Raw genomic sequence first — 19,331 nt, forward strand, 5'->3', positions numbered from 1 at the left:
AGCACTTGCCTATTTCCTGCCGCATGAGTCTCTTTTCAGAATTGTAATGGTACTAATAGCCTCTTATAATGCACAGGACATTGTTGGATAGAATGATTTAATAACTTTGAGATAGCTCCCTCCTAAACAGACCAAAATTGTTAACTATCTCTTGGACTTAAAATTACTCATAAGTAATTAATAACCTCGAGAACTGCATTTTATGGGGTTTGTTGATAAATAAGCTTGGTAGACTTGTAAAACATATGTTAGAGTTTTGTCAAAATTACCAAAATCAAAATGTTCCTGGTGTTCTCTTTCTGTTGACTCGAGAATAAAGGCTTGTAAAAGATGTATCAATTCTTAGGCGATTTTACAAAAGAGATTAAGAGTTCAAATAAACATCTACTTCAAGTTGATAAATGAGATGACAAACCCTTCAGTGCCTATAGTGATCTTGAGAGCTGTTGAAATGCTTTAACACATTGATTATCCTGTTTGACTTTATTAAAGTCCACTCTGACTCTGCCCTTGTGTGACTTCATATCACCATAAACAATGGGCATTAATGTTACTCGAATAGTTCTTGCTTTATCACATTCCGAGGAATGTAAGGTTAAGTTGACCTTTTTGTGGTTCAATCTTCTCTCCTGCGGGTTGCACATAGATTTCTGGAGCAGATGCATTAGCCCCCTTAGAGGCTACTTTGTAAAATGTTGTAGCTTATTTATTTCTACTGAACATTTATGTTCACCAGCTGTACCAATAGTACAGGGAATTAAGGCAGATGCTGCTTTCACCAGTCTGAATGTAACTTTTTCCTGCTGAAAGGTTCCATCCACACATTTGCTTCTGTACAGCTGAATCGTCTGTTCTGACCGCTCTACCAAAGCAGGGGTTCTTTCTGCATGTCCCCAATCCCAGGGGCATCCCTGCTTTGAACCATACTAGCTAAATTGTTTATGCAGTAGATGTATATGTGCAGGAGGTACCATTACTTATTTATCCGATGCCAGCAGGATGGGTCAGCGAGTTAAAATATTGCATGCTGAAACATGCAGTTGTTTGCTGGCCACATGTTTTAATCCACACAAGCAGACTAAGCCTTTCATCCTTCAATTGGTGAATGTACCATTACATTCGCGATCATCAAATGTTATATACAAAATGCAAAAACGTAGAATGAGGTGCCTTTTAAAATATTTTTTCAAGTTATTAATATGAGTATTTTGATGGTGAAGTGGGTGAGCATGCAACATCATGGCCTCAACAAAATGTGTATCCATGACTGATGTAACCACAACTCAATAAAGCAGAACATACTAGTAGTCCAGGGTATATCTGGTTTTATTGAAGAAGTAAAGTAATCTAGTTTGACAAAAAGCATGCACGCCTGCCAGCAAACTGTTGGAATGCAATACTTGTCTTAAGTGCGCCTTTATTCCTGCCGCTGTTTTTTTCTACACTTTTTTTGTCATTATTTTCAAACAATTTATGTAAAAAGTAATACACTTGGACAGTGAGTATGGTCGGACAGTACTAACACTTTATTATGCTAGTCAGCCACAATGAAATAGCAGCCCAGGTGTAAATGTAGTTCTCATTTCATACACTGTTCTTCACTTCTGTACTGCCCCACAACCCCATATTACTAACTTCAGATTCACTACTGTTGTACAGAGATCCTACATGGTTGGGGTTGCCGTTCACTTTGAATCACAGCAATATTATTTTACTATGTTTTCCTGTCGTTTCTTATTGCTCATGTTAATAACTGGAAATTACACAATCTTTCTGCTATGATAGATTTTTAGCCGTCCTGGATCTTCAGAACCTGTACTGCTAGTAATTGTGACTAGGATGGTGAGTAATAAATGTGATTAATACACAGTGTAATTTTGATCCCATTCCAAAATTCCATAGGAGCGCATCATAATCGGGCATAGACAGCAATCTAATACATTCTGTGTGATTGTTTTGAAGGAGAATGGATTATTGCATTTTTAATGTACTCCACGTGAAGAATTGTGTATAGAACGTGACTAATAAAGTTCTGTGGGACATTCACATATTAATGTGACGGGAGAAGATAACGTAAAATGTGTCATGAGATTAATAAAATAGAATGTGTATGTGTAGACTAATGTTTAACATTTATTTGTGTAACAAATACTATTTCCATGCATTTGGAATTAAATCTTCGTAATTCTTTACAATTTGTTTATCTATTTTGAAGCTGCATCTATTATATGTGTTGAAATGTGTATGTATTCTGTAACCCTGTGACTGCTAAATTGGCAAGAGTGGGCCTTGAGAAACCGATCAGTTCAAGCTCATGTTTAGAGTTGAACATGTAATTTGTATTTAATCTTCAACGTAGCATGTGTTTGCTTTTATTTTGTCCTGGTGTGGTCAAAGCCTAATTAGTTAGCATAGAAGGGCTTGGTTTTCATTAGATAGCAAGGTATTTGAAGACTAAATTTGGCTAGGAGAAGTGTGGTAACGAGCAAGAAGGAGAGTTCTCATGTAGGAGGAAAAGTTGCAACTTATCCATGTGGGAAAGGTGGTGCAAGTATCCTGTTGTGCCGGAATCATGGAAAAGAACAGTTGCAACTTATTGATGTAGGAATGGTGGTGGAAGTATCCAGTTGGGCGGGAATCATGGAAAATAACTGTGAAAGTCACGTGAAATTGCCTTTTTTAATGCAACTGATATTTTGTGCTGTAGCTTAGATAGGGACAAGGGAGACATCTTAGGACTTAACGGGGAGCATATCTATGTGTCCACATGTAAGGCATTATGCTATGTGACCCATGGTTGGAGTGCCTTCTGCTGAAGACTCCAACAGCTGACTCCTTTCTGATTTCCCCTTTACTAAATGCTTCTTAGTCTAGGGCTTCCCCTTTAAGGCATTGTAGGGAGAGATAGCTTGCTTATGCTTACTTTGGAAAATCATTTGATGCAGTTTAATACTCAGTTCTTTTTCCTGATCATTTGCATTGCCATCATAGTTAGTTGTCTGCTTTGTATTATATAGGATAAATCTCTTCAGGAGATTTGTACTCATTTGGTTTGTTTTGTACTTCTGTATGATAATGTTGAGGCTGGTCTGTATCAATTTGTTTCTAAATTTATAATTAAATCCTACTAAACTCAGATTTTGTTGTCGATTTGGATTATTGTGTGACCAAATTGGTTACACTGTATTAAAAATTCAAAGTGATTGTTTTCTTCTTCTTACCACTCACACTGCTATCAAGATCATCGTATTGGAGATGCAATGTTTGTGTGCCCAAGCCCTTGCATACTTGTGATCTGGAAAGTGTAATATTGCCAAGTGCAAATGGGGTTCCCATCTAAAAGTCAAATTGCGTTTTCCCCCCAAACCTTTTAGACATTTCTTTTTGACCAGCTTGGTTTACCATAGTGTCTGCTTTGTTTGATTTAAAAAGCTGTATTGAGTTGGCGGCACTATGGTAACCAGAGGCTGTAATTCAGGTAAGGAAGACGGGGCCTCTGGGTTACTAGTAATTGACAGGCATTATATATATATATATATATATATATATATATATATGTATGTATGTATGTATGTATGTATGTATGTATGTATGTATGTATGTATGTATGTATGTATGTATGTATGTATGTATGTATGTATGTATGTATGTATGTATGTGTGTGTAGGTATATATGTATCTTTGACATCGTGGTTGATCTTGTGCCCAATGATGGGTTGAGGCATCCAAAGATTTCTCGATATTACGGAGCGCGGAAGCCATAGAGCATATAGAAATAATATAGCAATTTAATACGGCTGTCAGGAAGGCTCAGTGAACTGAATGCTCAGCGCGGAGACTTGTGCAGGTCTGCTAGCCATGACTGCTGTCCTGGTAAGGCCTACTCAGCCAGCCAACCTACCGAGGCGGATGAAGTTCTGTACCATTACACTTTGGGTAATGACCACTCTGTTTACAGTGCTTAACAACTGCAGAGGCGCAGTGTGAAGCGCTAAAAAAAAGCTTTATTTGATAAGCAAGTGTTAACCAGGCCCAAGCCTTTTTAGACTGCTGTCCTGTTTTAAAGGTACAACGATAATTACTATGTCAAGGTCTACAAGTCTGGTGAACGCGTTCTTACATATGGTATTTCGGATTACCAGTCCTCCACAGCTCTGAGGCCTACATTTAGGGCAGTAATTCTTCAGAAAGCAGGGTTGTTTGTGTTTGTTATTCTCTCAGCCTCGCCCATATTCTGGTATGTGTCTGCACAGGTTTCATATACTATGAGAGACAAAAAATACAGTCGTGAGGCGGAGCCGAGTGTGTACGCCTTGGTTGGCATTTTGAAAGGTCTATTGAAGAAGTATGCGTGCTGTACGTCACTGGCTTTGTTTCGTCTTTAACGGATCAGGCCTCGACTAAAGAATGCTGCTTAGCGAGAGAATTGCGGCACTCAGAGGTAAGCCGTTCCTCCATTGGTCTCGGCGGGAAAAAATGTACGGTATGTGAACGGCCTCTAATTAACGTCACGTGTGCCCAATGGGCTTCTAGGCTCGCTCTCCCGCGTGCCACACGAATGCATGCGTCTCGAGCTGTTTCGAAGGAACGGGCCTTAGAGGAGACGAAAAACCTCTCAGTTTTCATAATTATTTTTAAGTTTGAAGATGCCTTTTATAGCAATTTTATTTATTAAGCAAATAAAACTTGCATGTCCTTAATGTTTTCGTTTCTACAATTTACTAACCTGGAATCTGTCTAGAAAACGGTCTAAAAAGTCCTTGGCCTAATAAGAATAACCGGGCGCCCTTTTGGTCATCTGTTACACATTTGGGCATTGCATAAGATTCCACCCGGGAGTATGTCTGATTATGACCTTATAGAGCCCTCCTTTGAAATCATCTTTACATGGATGTAAAGAGAGGTCGTGTTCGAGCCTGCCTTCCTAACGAGATAATTGAAGTGAATTTCAAGCAACCTATTTTTTTTTAGTTTGGAGTCCTGCTCATAGAAAAGAGTGCAAATGCTGTTGTAGAAAGTAGGCGCGGTGCTATGGAAACGCTTTACTTCACAACCAACTTTGCAAAATTGAAATATTGCTAGATTTCCACTTTTGCACATCCCAATGAAAGCTCAGTATTGTATTATTTTGTTGAAAGGGATCCACACACCACTGCCTTGGGGTTCCCTTCCTCCTAAAGCACTTTAAACCAGTGAAAGGGATTGACTGCAGCCAGGGTACATGCTAGGAATCCTTTTTGGTACTTGATTAATTTGTCCTATTTTTCCCAATGTTATCTTTAATGCGGAGCAGCATTCGAAATACAGCAACCGCTGAAGCAGTTTGTGGAATGAAGATTGGTGGTCAGAAAATTTACTTCTCCATAAAGATAAACCTAAAGGCTTTCCTCCTCTTTCCCACCACACCTATAACACATGCGCAGTCGTAGATTTAAGTCTTAACTTGTCCTATTTTCTATGTGAGACAGACGTTGCAGTGATCAGTTTCATAGTTTACCAGTCTGCCATAGAAATATCACCTCCTGAAATACCTACTTGATTTGTGTTGGAATTTTATTATATGTTTTTTTTCTTTCTGGTAAACTTAGTGAGAACAGGTTTAACTGAACTGAAGAACAGTTCTAATGTCCAAGGCTTTACAAAGAGTTGTGTTACTTGAGGGATAGCTCTGCAGTCTGTCTTCATTGAGAGCGGTCAGTCAATGCCATTTTTATCAACAAACATACAAATACATGTCACATGCCAGGAACACAAAGTAGTACAGTGGACGAATAAGTAGACTCCTGGATCGGTTGTCCAGCAAAGGGTAAGTACCTAGTGAATAGAGCAAAGAAAGGGATTTGCAATATGGCATCGACCTTTTTGACCCTGCCATATGTTGCTTGCTCCCTTGTGCTGTTTTCCATAGGATAGTTGACGTGCTCGACATAGTAAGTGAGGCAAGGCCTTGGTCATTGGAATTGATTTTGCAACCAGGTCAACAAAAAGGTTGCTCTAGCTTCAAACAGTACAACAGTTACTTAAAAAAACACCACCGAGGGTGTTGTGCAGTGGCAGACTCTTTGCAAAGGTTAACTGGTAAACATGATTGGCCCATTTCAAAGGAAATCGTTTTCAGTACTGCCAACTTATGCTTTCAATCAGCTGCCCACCTTCATGCAATTTATCGCGGCATAGGACTGGTTTAGGTTTTCTTCCTCTGTGCTCCATCTTCTGTGGCACCTTCCACCTTGATTCCACGATTCAGATTTTAAGAGGATGCTGCACTCCTTCTTTAATTAGTTAATTCATTTTAGTTTTTGATTGCTGTAGTTGGTGCAGGCTGTAATAAGGTGTGTTTACCTGACAAATTAGTGCCACTGAATGTGCTGCATTGCGCCGTATGTGTGTTTTGGTACAGCATGGCTTAATCCACCCTTTTACATAATTTTTGTTCTACATTGCTCAAAAATTCCTTGATCCTGGGTATGGCTGACATATGATTTACTTTCCTACAGTCACCAGACCTTAGCAGACTATTGCCACATGTGAACACTATTGATTGCCTCTAGGTTAGGCCATTTCCCGGTGGTAGCACTGGGGCATAATTGTTCATGTGGAATGTTTACTGTACCTTTAAGAGACCCTGACATAATCCGCTTTCTCTGCTGAAACCTTGTTATGGGCTAATCTTTGGATGGCAGGAAAGAACAGCTTTCCTTTGTGAGGCTTGCTCAGCCTTGCTTGGCATTGCTGCAGAGATCTGTATGGAACCTGCACCACACAACCTGGAATAATGTGGAGCTACTTCAGCTGTTCATCCTTCAGAGGTTGAAAAAATATGCACTGCTAAGATGTATCAGCTGTTTTAGGCCCATGGTAGGTGATCTCTGTATAACAGATAATTTCATCAACCATGGCACTTTCAAGCTTTGAAATTTAAATGGAACACCAGAGTTCAAATTGCCAGTTATGTGTGTGGGATAATTAGGCAAAATCCGCGTGACCAGTGGAGTTAACATTGATGGACTATTTCTAGGAATGCAGGTTGTTATTTTAATCTGAAAGGGCCATCTGGTGTAGGGAAAACAGTTCTCATTACTCGGTTTTGCATCTTCAAGTCCATAACGATAGGCCTTCTAGGAAGCTGCTTTTGTTTAATGTGCCTGTTGGTGTTTTGAGTTTTATTTGGAATGTATTCATCGGATGCCCTCTTATTATGTATGTACTAAAATGAGTGCCAAATCTAATTTACCCTAAATATCATTTGATTAGCTGGAGTTCTTCGAGGATCAGTAGTTGTCCAGGTATCCTGTGAACAGTGGATCCAAGATACCTTTGGGTTTAATCTCTGGCTTCTCGACTTAGTTGTGTGATCATGGCCAAAACACATCTCCCTTTGTTCCAGTTCCCACATCTGTCGAATTGAGAGCACAATATTGATTTTAAATGCTGTCCTAATTGTATTACTACTCCAAAAACATTCTGAAAATAAAAGGATTTTGTGATACATTTTCTGACCGCCCCTCCTCGTTCTCAGCAGTTGTCTTTAGTGTTTTCCTCTTCGGTTTTAACTCTGAAGCCTTTGCTTTCACCACAAAGAACAAATTAATTTAATGGGTTTCATAACCATTGCAAATAATTTTGAAGAAAGTTGGCACTCCTGTTGGTCGCACTTTACCAAGGGAGCCTTTCCCTATGTTTCTGTTTAAAGTCTAGTGTTCCTCGTTATCATGCAGTTTTGCTTAGCTACACACCAGGTTACCTCCTCAAAACCACAAAAGATGTACTTCCCCTTCCAGGGCGCCAAAGGCTGCTCCACATTAAGGTAGTCAATCACAGATTGGATCATGAAGTATTGATAAAGCTGATTTTTATGATTCAAAATGCAAGCAAGCCCTTAACATTTATAAATGCATGCAATGATGGAAAAACAAAACAAAAACAGATTGTTTTTGCGTATACAGCGCACCTAGGAGATGACTATGTTTGTGTGTTGATGCGGTGTTATTTTGAGATGTAAAATAGTCCCTGATGCATGGCAAAGCAAGCTCGCCCTAGGAGGCGAAAGAATACACCGATCATCTATTACCATGTGAGAGAGTAATACTCCTTTGAGTGGAGCCATTGCCCACTTTGTGCAACAGTAGGGCCTGCAAAAACTGCACTGTCAAACCAGACGTAAAAACGGTCACCTCGCTGAACACTACACTACTGTAGACTTCCCAGGAATACATCCTTGATTGTCATGCTGAGACCCTGTTTTTAACTATTTTGTGCTCTGTTCTGCTGAGGAAATTGTTCTGCACTATTAATGTTTGGCGAAATCCTTCATATCTGAACCATCGGCGTCCAATGGCGGGCCAGACCTAAACCATATTTTGAGGTAAGCAATATAAGCAATATATTTACATACAGTGAATCTCAGTAGCATCCATTTACATAGTGGAGCTGGTCCACCTGGACAATTTTCAACACCCATGAGCTGAATGTATAGTTTTGTGATTAAAGATTAAACATTTTTGTTCATAGCTTATATTGTTCAGGCCACTATAACACCAAGCATAAATAAAGCAATTTCTGGATCAGTAATGTTATCCTAAGGGGAAAACGTATTGCATTCAGGCACTTGACAGCAACTTACAGGAACCTTCTCTGGGACTTAAGGGGAGTATGGGGCATGGTCCAAGGCCACTCTAACAGTTTACTTTGAGGATCTGGGGCGTCCGGGTGCAGAAGTGTATTACAGCATCGGGTGCCCATTCACTTTAATGGTTGTCGGTCCGGTTGGAAAGAGGCTGCAAGCAGGGACAGGGAGCCAGTCCAAAGGAACTTACAGGGGGGGGGGGGTACGACCCTTCAGTTGCTCGGGCAAGTAGGGATACCTTTGGTCCGCTTTTTGAACTGTGGTTCTTTGTTACAGTGGTATCTTGTGGTGTTGGTTTTGCGTGCTGGAGTCACTCGTGGTTGGAAGGGCCTGTAGAAAGAGGCTGCGGGCTGCAACTGAAAGTCCAGTCTGGCCAGACCCAAGGATAGGCTTGGCTCTTGTGGTTCTCTGGACCCCATGGGCACTATCACTCCCTCGGCCTGTGGGGCGCAGGTGCAGAGGCACTTAGGGTGGCAGCGGTCGGAGACTCTCTCTGACTTGGTTTTTGCTGAAGAGGGGCAAACAGGACAGCTGGGCCACTCGCAATGTGGATCTCACTGTCCCTGAAATCCCTCGACATGCAGGTCAGTTTTCCTGTGCATTGATGTCCAGACTGAACACAAAGATCCTTGGCTGAGGCAAGGGGTTGGGTACCCCAGGTATTAGTACTGTGCGGCTCTGGTCGGTCCTGGCGTCCCCACATTTGAAGGGCGAATGCATCTGATCTGTAGGCACACAGTGACCTCTTCACAGGTGTCTGCAGCCCCTGTAGTCCTGTTAAGCGGCAGGTCGGTGAACCAGTTCTGGCTTTTTTTGGTGCCTGTGGCTGCAGGCGGGTAGCTCCTCCACTCCAAGGGAGTTCTTTGGTGATTTTTGAAGCACCGGTAGCCCTCTGGGTTTCTTGGAGTCTGCACAATGGCAGGATGAATTAGTTAATCCACAAGGGTTGGGTGCAGCTGGCAGGGTTGCAGCTAAGTCAGTTGTGCTCCCCTGTTCTCGAGTCATCAAACTTCTCAGTCCATTTCTTCTTTTGGTCCATCAAATCTGAAGTCTTGCCATCCGGGGTGCCACCTAAATACTGTATTTAGAGGTGTTACAGTAAATAATTGTCTACCTACCTTTAGGGTGACTACACCCTCTCTATGACTATTTCCTCTGAGAAGTGGGCATAACCCTGACCCAGAGGACCTCATTTCACTAAAAACCAAGATTGAAGAATTTTCCCTGTCATGTTCACTTCGGTTAGACCACCTTAGGGGTGGTACTAGCTTGAGTGTGAAAACACCTCCTGTCTAGCTAATTTTCCCACCTGTCCTAGTCCCAAATGGGCCATGGGAAGGGGAATGGCATTTCCCCTGTCTGGGGCAAGCCAGGGTTGCATATCACCGGTGGTGGAAGACTTTGAAGCCTCCTGTGTTGAAATGCAGATCACTAGTCATCCTGTTTGGAGGAGTTGATAACACTCTTCCAGCGAAGGCTTTGTTTCCGACCTCCGAAGGCCTGGGCTTTCACCTCCAGGGGTCAGAAAAGCATCTGTGGTGGCAGGCTGGACAGGACCAGTCAGCCAACACATTAGTTGTCAATGGGTTTTCAAGGGTTATCTCTAAGGTACCCTCTGGGTACATGCATCGATAAATCAGTGCCGGTTTATTAATGCAAGGTGTTTGATACCAAACACCATAGGTTAAAGTGAAGCCATTATGTAGCTGGGAAACATGTTTTGACCAGTGCCCATCCCTTAAGATGGCTTCCCTGTTCGCTGGTACTCTTAGTAATTGAACTGGCCAGCACAGGGGCCTATCTGCTCATGCAGATCTGTCCTCACATGTAATATAATGCACCCTGCCTTATGGCTGTAAGGCTTGCTGGAGGGGTGACTTAGAAATATCACATGTAGTGTTATGGGACATTGCACACAGGGTGTGTGCCTTGTCACTTTTAATCTTTTTGGCGCAGCTAGTCATGCAGCGTGCAGTGGCACTCTGCAAGGGTTTGGTGCTGGATCCCGTAGAATGGCACAATATATGCTGCAGCTCTTAGGGACCCTCTTTAGGGGACCCTCTTTAGTGCCTATGCCCTAGGTACCAGGGGTGACACTTACCAGGGACTTACAGAGGTGCTAAAGGCCTAGTCAATTGGGGATTAATTGACAAGTGTACTTGTTTTGGGGAAGGAATATTGGTTCTGTGGACCTGGTTAGCAGGAACCCAGTGCAATTCAGTCAAAGTTGCATCAAATACTAGGCAAAACGTGTGTGTGTGTGGGGGGGGGGGAGGGACTACTGCAACAAAAACTCACTTTCCTACAGGTAGTATTTATGTGCTATTTTCCTCTCTGGGTGTGTGTTTATGGCAGCTAAACTTCCCACCAGTTTGGCGATGTAATTACATTTTCAGAGCTGATGGACTCATTGCCCGTAAATGGAAATCTACAGATTTTATGACGATCATTTCTTTCCTTCCTCAGTTGCTCATTAACTACCAGAGTGTAATTTAGAAATCACCTGGCATGGACTGGGCTCCAATTTAGATGAGCAAAAGTCGCAGTAAAACGAAAGCAGCGAGTTCTAAACGTGTAACCTCTTCATTGGCTGTATGCAATAGTCACACTGGCAGGGTTAAGACCATGCTACCGATATTTTTTTTTTATGGTGTTGTGTGTCCTTAAATTGCTTTCTTTAATATTTATAGATGGTCTTAATTTTTTTTTAAAGTCTAGATACTGTCTTAGTTAAAACTTGGTAACTATAAGACTTGTATGACAAAATAATTAATGGTAATAGCTTTGTGAGGGTCAAATCTGAAACCTCCTTTTCTGTTTTTGAAGTCTTGACAGCTAAACATTTTGATGGAACGCCATGATAATTTGTTTCATTGCCAGCTTGATCTTTTTAGGATAGAATCCGAGAAACATTAAATAGAAAAAGCTTGGCATCTGAAAGACTATTGCGTAGGCTCTGCAGATGAAAGAAGTATTATAAACGCATTGTATTGTAAATATATAAATGTGATCAAGATCGCCATGGCGTGATTGAAACGCGCCAGGGTGGACACTTTCTGTTTCACAATGAGGTGTTATTTGAAATAAATAAGAATTGCGAAACATCCTTGATCGTGTGGAGGCATGCTGTTTTGTCAGACGTGCCAGTGCCCCTAAATGGGGGGGGTGGGGGGGGATTTGTGTGTATGTATATATTCACTGAGAAAAACAAATGTTATAGTTAGATGAAAACGTCAGTTAAAATTTCACATGTTAAACAAAAAAAACACTAATTCCCTAGTTGTAGTTTACTGATATATAATCTCACCCATGCCACAATGCACTGCTTATGAACTCACATATTACATCCGTAATGACATGTTAAATTATCTAATTTATGACCTCATTGATTACATCTCAAATGACATCTTTGATGACAACACTGATGATATAATGTAGTAAGTGTGACAGTGGGGGGGGATTAGGGGGCATGGGGGGATTGAGGGGGAATATGGGGGGGATTAAGGGGGGGGGAGATAGGGGGGGGGAGAATGACCCCACGCCCCTCCAAAAAAGAATACAGAAGGCCTCTGGGATGGGGTTCCCCAATCCATGCCTTGGCTCGGGAGGGGCCTCTATACCCCTTTCCACAAAAATAATATAGCTACCTTTTGGGATGGAGACGCTGGGGCCTTTGGATATCTTGGGGAGGAGGGTACACAAACAACACGCTCACCTTTAATTTTATAATGTTGCGTAGACACCCTAGACCTAATTGAAAAGGGTCGCCTTTTATTTTTTATTTTAAAAATACGTATATGTTATACTGTCCTGCTGTTACAAAAAATGTATATATATAATCTATATATGATTTTGGCTCCTGGGGGAGCAATGGGGATCATGGGTTCACGAGTCCTACAAAAGCTGCCATGCATCTTTTGTTGATGTGAGGTACCCTATCAGATCTTATCTTTTGATCTGTAGATCCTGTAGTACTACATACGCTTTGTACCTTAATTTCTTAAACTACAGAACAGATTGCCAGCAAATCACGAAAAGGCACACTTTCTAGGTCAATATTTAGCTTTTTTCCAAATTTGGTGTAATTCCGTTTGGAAGTTTTTCCTGTATTGCAGATTAGTTTTCCATGGTAAACTGTGTGTGGGGGGGGGGGGGGGGGGGGATGTGTTTTGTGCCCCTCGTTTTTCTTGACCCCTGCTTAATGGCTCAACCGAATTTTCCCAGGAAGGAGCTGAATTTGTTTACACTTTTTTTGTAGATAGTTTTGTGAGGATTCGTCAAACAGCACCAATGTTAGCAAATCATAACATTTATTTTCTATGTAAACCTGGTCCTAACTATACACCATGGCAACCACCACTGTGGTCGGTCTGTCTGTCGATCTCTGATGAATACCAAGGTTTATGTGCCATTGTTTTATTTGGTTAAAATACTGTAACATGTTTTAATAAAAACAGAAATTCACTAAAAACACAGTTAAATTGCAGGTATTGTTACCCTGCCATCCATAATTGGCCCAACAGGCATGCAAGCCTCAACTCTGACAACAAATGAAATGCTCATGACCGCACCCATAATAAAATAAGTGCAATTACAAATGTTGTAAGAAATTTTACTGATGAGATTATAAATCACATTACTCTTAGCACTACGAAAGACACAACCGTGTAATATTATAGAGTAATTTTTTTAAGTATGTGTCATTTCATTTTGTTGTCCTTTTCGGTGTTCTTACATAGTGGCATAAATATGGTGAGGTTAATAAACATTTCATTTGCTTTGGAAGTTATGGCTGTGTGGCTGCTGTGCAAGTTATGGATGGTATGGTGGTCTTGGAAATCATCCTGAAAATAATTGAGACCTGCCAACTAAGTAAGAAATCACACAGTGTGAGAAGGGGCGGGGCCTCATGCTGAGAAGCACCTAAGAGGGACTTGTGCTCCCATCCCCAAGCTCTCTCCTTAAAATGTAAATATATTTACAAAAAAACTTGCTGTGGTCGTTGCTAATGTGCCACATCCCTTAATGGATGTCGGCAATTCAAAGCCTCTGAAAAGTAGCTGAAAATTCGCTGTTTACAATGGTGTTTAGCTCGTTTTCCCTTCCACCTTGTGATATCAGCTTCTCACTGGGTGCCCATCAAGGAAGGGAGTGGATATGTGTCACATGGTGGCATCGTGTGGGTTGGCAGGCCTGATAATTGTAACATTCTTAAGCAGTGTAATTGTTATTGGACAGACTAGTGGCTGAGTGGGTCTGTCAGAATTTAAACGTGTGACAACTTGGTTACACATAGACCTCTGGTGCAGATGCATTGAGTCCCCGGAGTTATTTGCTATGGTTGATCCTGTCTCTTTCAAAACAGACCGAAACACATGTGATGTGACATTGCCCTACATGCATATTACACTTGTAATTCAGTATTAAAAATGCAGTAATGTCTCCATAAGTCACTTCAATACTCCATAATTGGACATCTCCCACCGCTGACTGACTCGCTTACCCCCACATATGGGCCATGATACTGACCTCCTCATTCAAACCTCTTTAACTTATGTCGACCTAGGTTTATCTCCTGGCCTACAACTGTACCTTACGTAACAATGATATCTACTCTTTAATACCAGTACTAGCACTGACTGTTTATTCTTTTGTGCATTCTGATGATAGGATGTTGGGTACCATAATGACAGCCACCGATGTTACTTATCGTTGACTCAAACGCATTACCGTAATGTCAAAAACAGATTCTGGTATGCTATCTATACATATATATATCATATACTATTACTAATAGAACTGTCCTGCGCACCCTATTACCCCCCTTGCCTTCTGTACCCACTACTATGGTGCTCTAATGAATGATGTATCTAGATGTGCTGTCACAAACGTTAAGCACAATCTTTACCTTATTTGCTTTCACAAACTCTCGATACGTATTATTTTTTACAAATTAAATAAAAATTATTTGAAATCTAAAATATGCATTAAAATGAATTTTTCATAAAAAACTGTTTTGTGACATTGGTTTAATGCTAAGAGGCATATGACTGATAAGGCGTTCCAGTTGTCAATTTGTTTTTCTCCCACATTTGTAGTTAAGTTGGTAAGCTGGTTATTTGGGAATATATGATGAGGGATTTAAAACAAACAAGATTTTATGTGCAATTAATCCATACACAATAATTGTACAAACAGAACAATAATTCCCGTCTCTAGGTACATCTTAACAATTAAGTCTAATTAATAGTATTGTTAGATTCTCATGCAAGAGAAGTAGCCCATGTCCAATGTTCGGCAACCTTCTGATAATACACTGGAGTACTTTCTACTGGCTAGATTGCATGATGTGATATGCATACATATCCGTGTACTTTGCTGGTCTGTATGTGTGCAGCCTCGCTCTGGAATCAAGGCTGTTATTACACAATTGGTGATTACAGCAATCATAATGGCAAAAACAATTGAGCAGTTGTAACAAAACGTAAAACCCAAAAGAAATCAAACAGTCAACAGATGGGCACAGTGCGGTTAATTACCAAGAGAGAATCGTAATAGGAGGCCTTACAGAGGAGTAAAGTGACTTGTCGGGCAGGAGTCCCAAGGGGGGGCGGAACTACACAGTAGTAATTGAACTATCTCACTTCTCGGAGTGATCCCTCAGCTAGGGGGTTCCACAGTGTTCTCCGCTAACTGCATGTTCAACATAGCAGGGCTTGTGTAATATTATGTCGGGTGTCCCAGGCATGGAGTACCCTCTGTCCACAACGGTGCCAACATGATGCCAAACTCCCAGGCATTTATTTATTTATTTATGCATTTTTATATAGCGCGGACTTTACCCGAAGGCGTCAGAGCGCTTCACATTAGGAACAGAAATGAAACATAATGAGCAACATTATAAAAGAACAGATTGCAAAAACATACGTTACTTACATAAGGTAATAGTGACAATTGTGAGCAAACAAAATACTTGAGTAAAGATTGTGAGCAACCAAAATACATGAGGTAGTAAAGGTAATAGTGACAATCTCCTAAATGTCCCTAGCAGAGCCCTCTCCTCCTCTCTGGCCCATATATATCAACATCCTCTCTCCAGGTTGCAACAGTGGGGCCTGTCCGGGACATCCACCTCGGGGATAAGCACCATTTCGCTTGGATCAAGGCAAAATCTATGACTGGTGCCCATCTTGCGTTTCTTGGGCCTAAGGAATAAGCCTAAAAAGCAAACCTCTGGAGTACAAGGAACGGAGCGCTCCAGTACACCAGTGCGCTTAGCAGCAATCAAAGCTTCCCGTAAATCCTGTAACTCCGGGTGGTCCCATGTCATGTGTTTAGAGACTCATGGCTCACCTCCATACATGACCTGCCACCTATGGGGGGGTGGGGGGTGGCAAGGGGAGATCAAGTATGCAAGTAATTAAATTGGGCGTATTTAAAGCTGATATTTCTAGAGACTCCCCTAGGGCCATCCATGACCCATCCCACTCTGTCAGTCCACCAATAAAGCACACCTCTCCTGGGCCCCAGTCAGTGGTCTCATGGCTATGTCTAACTGTGCCCTATAGAATATATGTTGGTGGATGTGCCAAAATTCATATAGAGTTGGTGTATTGCTCATGCTCCTGTTTCCCGTCACCCAGTCCAGGATCTTTTTACCTTGTCCTGCCGTAGCCTCGTAAAACTAAGTAAGATAAGTTTCTTATTGACTAACCTCGAAAGCAATATGTTAAAGTGCTTTAGTGTACTAACAATCTTCATGACCGCAATACATATATATGGTGGTAACTTAATGTACATCATAAATACATTTTTGAAGTGAGTTTGTTGAATAAGTATCACACAGATCAATAAAGATGTGTATCCTACCTACCCTTGGCCTACTTACATAACTTTACATTTTTCCTTTAGAATCCTCTGATAGTTACCCAGAATTATGTAGCCCACAATATCTAGTATGTTTGACTATGTAAGCTGGCAGGATGGCTCTGAGCTGAAATCTCGCCATTGGAACATGTGGCGGCCAGCAGTTTACAAATTTGAATACCAGAAAGGCAGACTCAGACTTCAATCCATTTGTGGTGGATAAATGAAGTATCACTAAATTGAATAGTTATAACACCTTTTGTTTCTACGTTTAGTATATACCAAAAGTACTATATGAAGTGCGAAGTAAAAACAAATTGTCTACTTTCTTGAAGGACAAGTGTTTAGTAATACTCAAGAATCGCATAGTTATGTTGAGCTATAATTGACCATTGTGTCTGTATTTCACAATTTTTCAAGCATAAACTCTTTCAGTTTAATGCTTTATCTTGAGGCGATAGATGGATCTGCTCCATTTTGACCCAAACTGTTTCATTTTTGATGTGCATAAACAATGTGGTGTTCTACAGAGTTGATGGGATTGTCACGTTTTGTGGTTCACATGTGACAAGGTATGGGCTTGAAATAAAATATTGAATTTTGATAATTTAAATGGCTTGGGTTCGAAATTGACCATTCTCTAAAGCGTTCCTATGATGTATGAGCGTTGAATACCATCTTATGAATTTAGTGAAACACGTTTGCCCTCCATTGTTGTTTGGTATAAAAAACCTTTGTGAAATTCCTGAATGTCTGAGGTCAAACCAAGTATTTAGGGTCTAAAGTTGTGAAATGTTGAATACCTTTATTATCTAATAAGACCCATTTAACTGTTTTGTTCTCATTTGCAGGAAGTTACTGGAAAAGAATTTGGGGAGAAGGATTTTCGATCAGCCCTTGAAAATGGACTTCTGCTGATTGAGTAAGTAGTGCAGTCTGGGCTTTAAGTGGGGTGGGATCCTCCAGATCTGAGACCCATCAGTCATTTAAAACACAGTGAAACCGATCTTTTTGAGCCTTATAATTATGCACTTATTCTCACATGTAAAAACACTGATTTCTGAACAAAGACTATAAAAACTGTTTGATGATCATCCATGTCAGGAATGTAGTTCTTGTTTACATTTCACATGTTTTATATCATCTTGCATCCTATTAGTGTGTTTGTGTTTCTACGATGTCGTGTTTCTGTATTTCTTTTTGTGCAGCAATACAAGAAAATGCAGTGCTTACAGGTGAGTGTGCGTGTTGTGTCTGGAGGGGGGAGTCGAAGTTACTGCAGGAGACGGTGAAAAGGAGGGCGCTGAAGAGAAAAGTAATAAAGTATGAGAGAGGTATAGTTGGGAGGTTGTGAAATAAGGGTGGGGGAGGGTGGACTACAGAGGAAAGTGGTGTGAGTGAAGGGAGGAAAAGGGGGGGAGCACGAGCGAGAGACAGAGGTGGCTTTCATTTTGTTAAAGGTGGCGTCTTGCACAGAAATAAAAACCACATTACTAAAAATTATATACATCAAAGGAAAATTGTTTAAAAACAATTACACTATATCAGTCTAAACGCAAAATCGTGTGAGTAAATGCATATTGCACTTTGTTAATGATGCACCAAAAATACGAACTTTAAAGATTCTCCTCCAAATGTACTTGGACAACGTAGATGAATCATTAAATAAGGATATGCATGGATAGCAGACACCTCTAGGGCAACAGGTATTGTGACTATCTGTGTGAGAGTTGTTGTACTTGGGACACAGGTGTGTTGGAAAATAGATGCAAAGGGAAAGTATAAAAGGACTATCTTCACAACGTTTATTTGTGTTGCTAAAAGTAAGAACACTAGTCCTTGTATGAAGAACTGTGTTCTTTAAGTTCTTTGACTGTGAGTCACTTTCATAAACGTTAAGTTTGCTTTAAAAGCTGAGAGTGAGAAAAAGGTTTTCTTAGTTATTCCTTAATATTGGTCAGATCCGCGCTATTGTATTTGGGCCATCCCAGCCAGTTATCCTCATAGCCAAAGTATCTTCCACAAAACAAACACATTTCACAAGTTACCGTAGTCGGCAAGGGTTTTAGTGTAGGTTACCCCCTGTGACAAACCCTACAGGTAGAATATTTGCACTTTGGAAATCCTTGTTATGTCGTTTTAGGAAGTGTTGTCTATTGTTATACTGTCGTTTTGTACATAATTCTAATATTGACTACAGAGGAAAGAGTTTTGGCTATACCCAAATTTTTGATTTTCTTCAGTATACATTTTGTTTAGAAAATAGTTGTGTTTCTCCGTTGAAAAGGAGTGCTTGCATTGCACTTTTTCCGTGTGGGAAAGCTTATACTTAGTACAGTGAGGCTGAATTGGTTATGGTGACAAGCCACTGATGGCAGTCCTAGGCCTTATATATTTATAATGAAAAGTTATGACAATGACAGCAGGCCTTATTTATTGTGAAACAATTCGAAAACGGCACTAGGCCTTCAAGGGTGGATTGTCATTACTGTGTTAAAGATTATAGACTGCTATTTTGTTACAGGGACTCTTTCGCGTTGCTGTAGTAGGTAAGGATTTTATTGTTGGATACTTCCTGAGCCAAACCCTACAGGTACAAGGTTTGCCCTTTGGGAATCCTTGTTATACCTTTAAAGTAAGGGCTGTACATTGTTTTGCCTACTGTAATTGTGTGCATGTTTGTAATTGTATTGCCGTCTACCAATAGTTGGCTTGTGGACCAGCTTACGCAGCATCCAGTTGGCCCGAGATGATTATTGTAGCAAGCCAATGATAATGGGTATCGCCTTGATTTGTTAGGAAATTAAAACCTATGATCTAAGTCTAATTTCTTCCTTGG

At 40.8% G+C, this 19,331-nt stretch overlaps 1 protein-coding gene across 17 annotated transcripts in view; it reads left to right on the top strand.

Annotated features, from left to right (window-relative positions):
• LMO7 (LIM domain 7) overlaps positions 1–19,331 on the top strand; it is a 516,155-nt gene that overhangs the window by 140,134 nt on the left and 356,690 nt on the right. For all 17 annotated transcript variants that reach the window (XM_078657448.1, XM_078657449.1, XM_078657451.1 and 14 more), the window contains exon 2: positions 17,344–17,414. In XM_078657448.1, coding sequence (XP_078513574.1) covers positions 17,344–17,414 — 71 coding nt within the window. The remainder of the gene's footprint in view (positions 1–17,343; positions 17,415–19,331) is intronic.

Source organism: Lissotriton helveticus, chromosome 8 (genome assembly GCF_964261635.1).
Source record: "Lissotriton helveticus chromosome 8, aLisHel1.1, whole genome shotgun sequence".
In the NCBI taxonomy this organism is placed as follows: domain Eukaryota; kingdom Metazoa; phylum Chordata; class Amphibia; order Caudata; family Salamandridae; genus Lissotriton; species Lissotriton helveticus.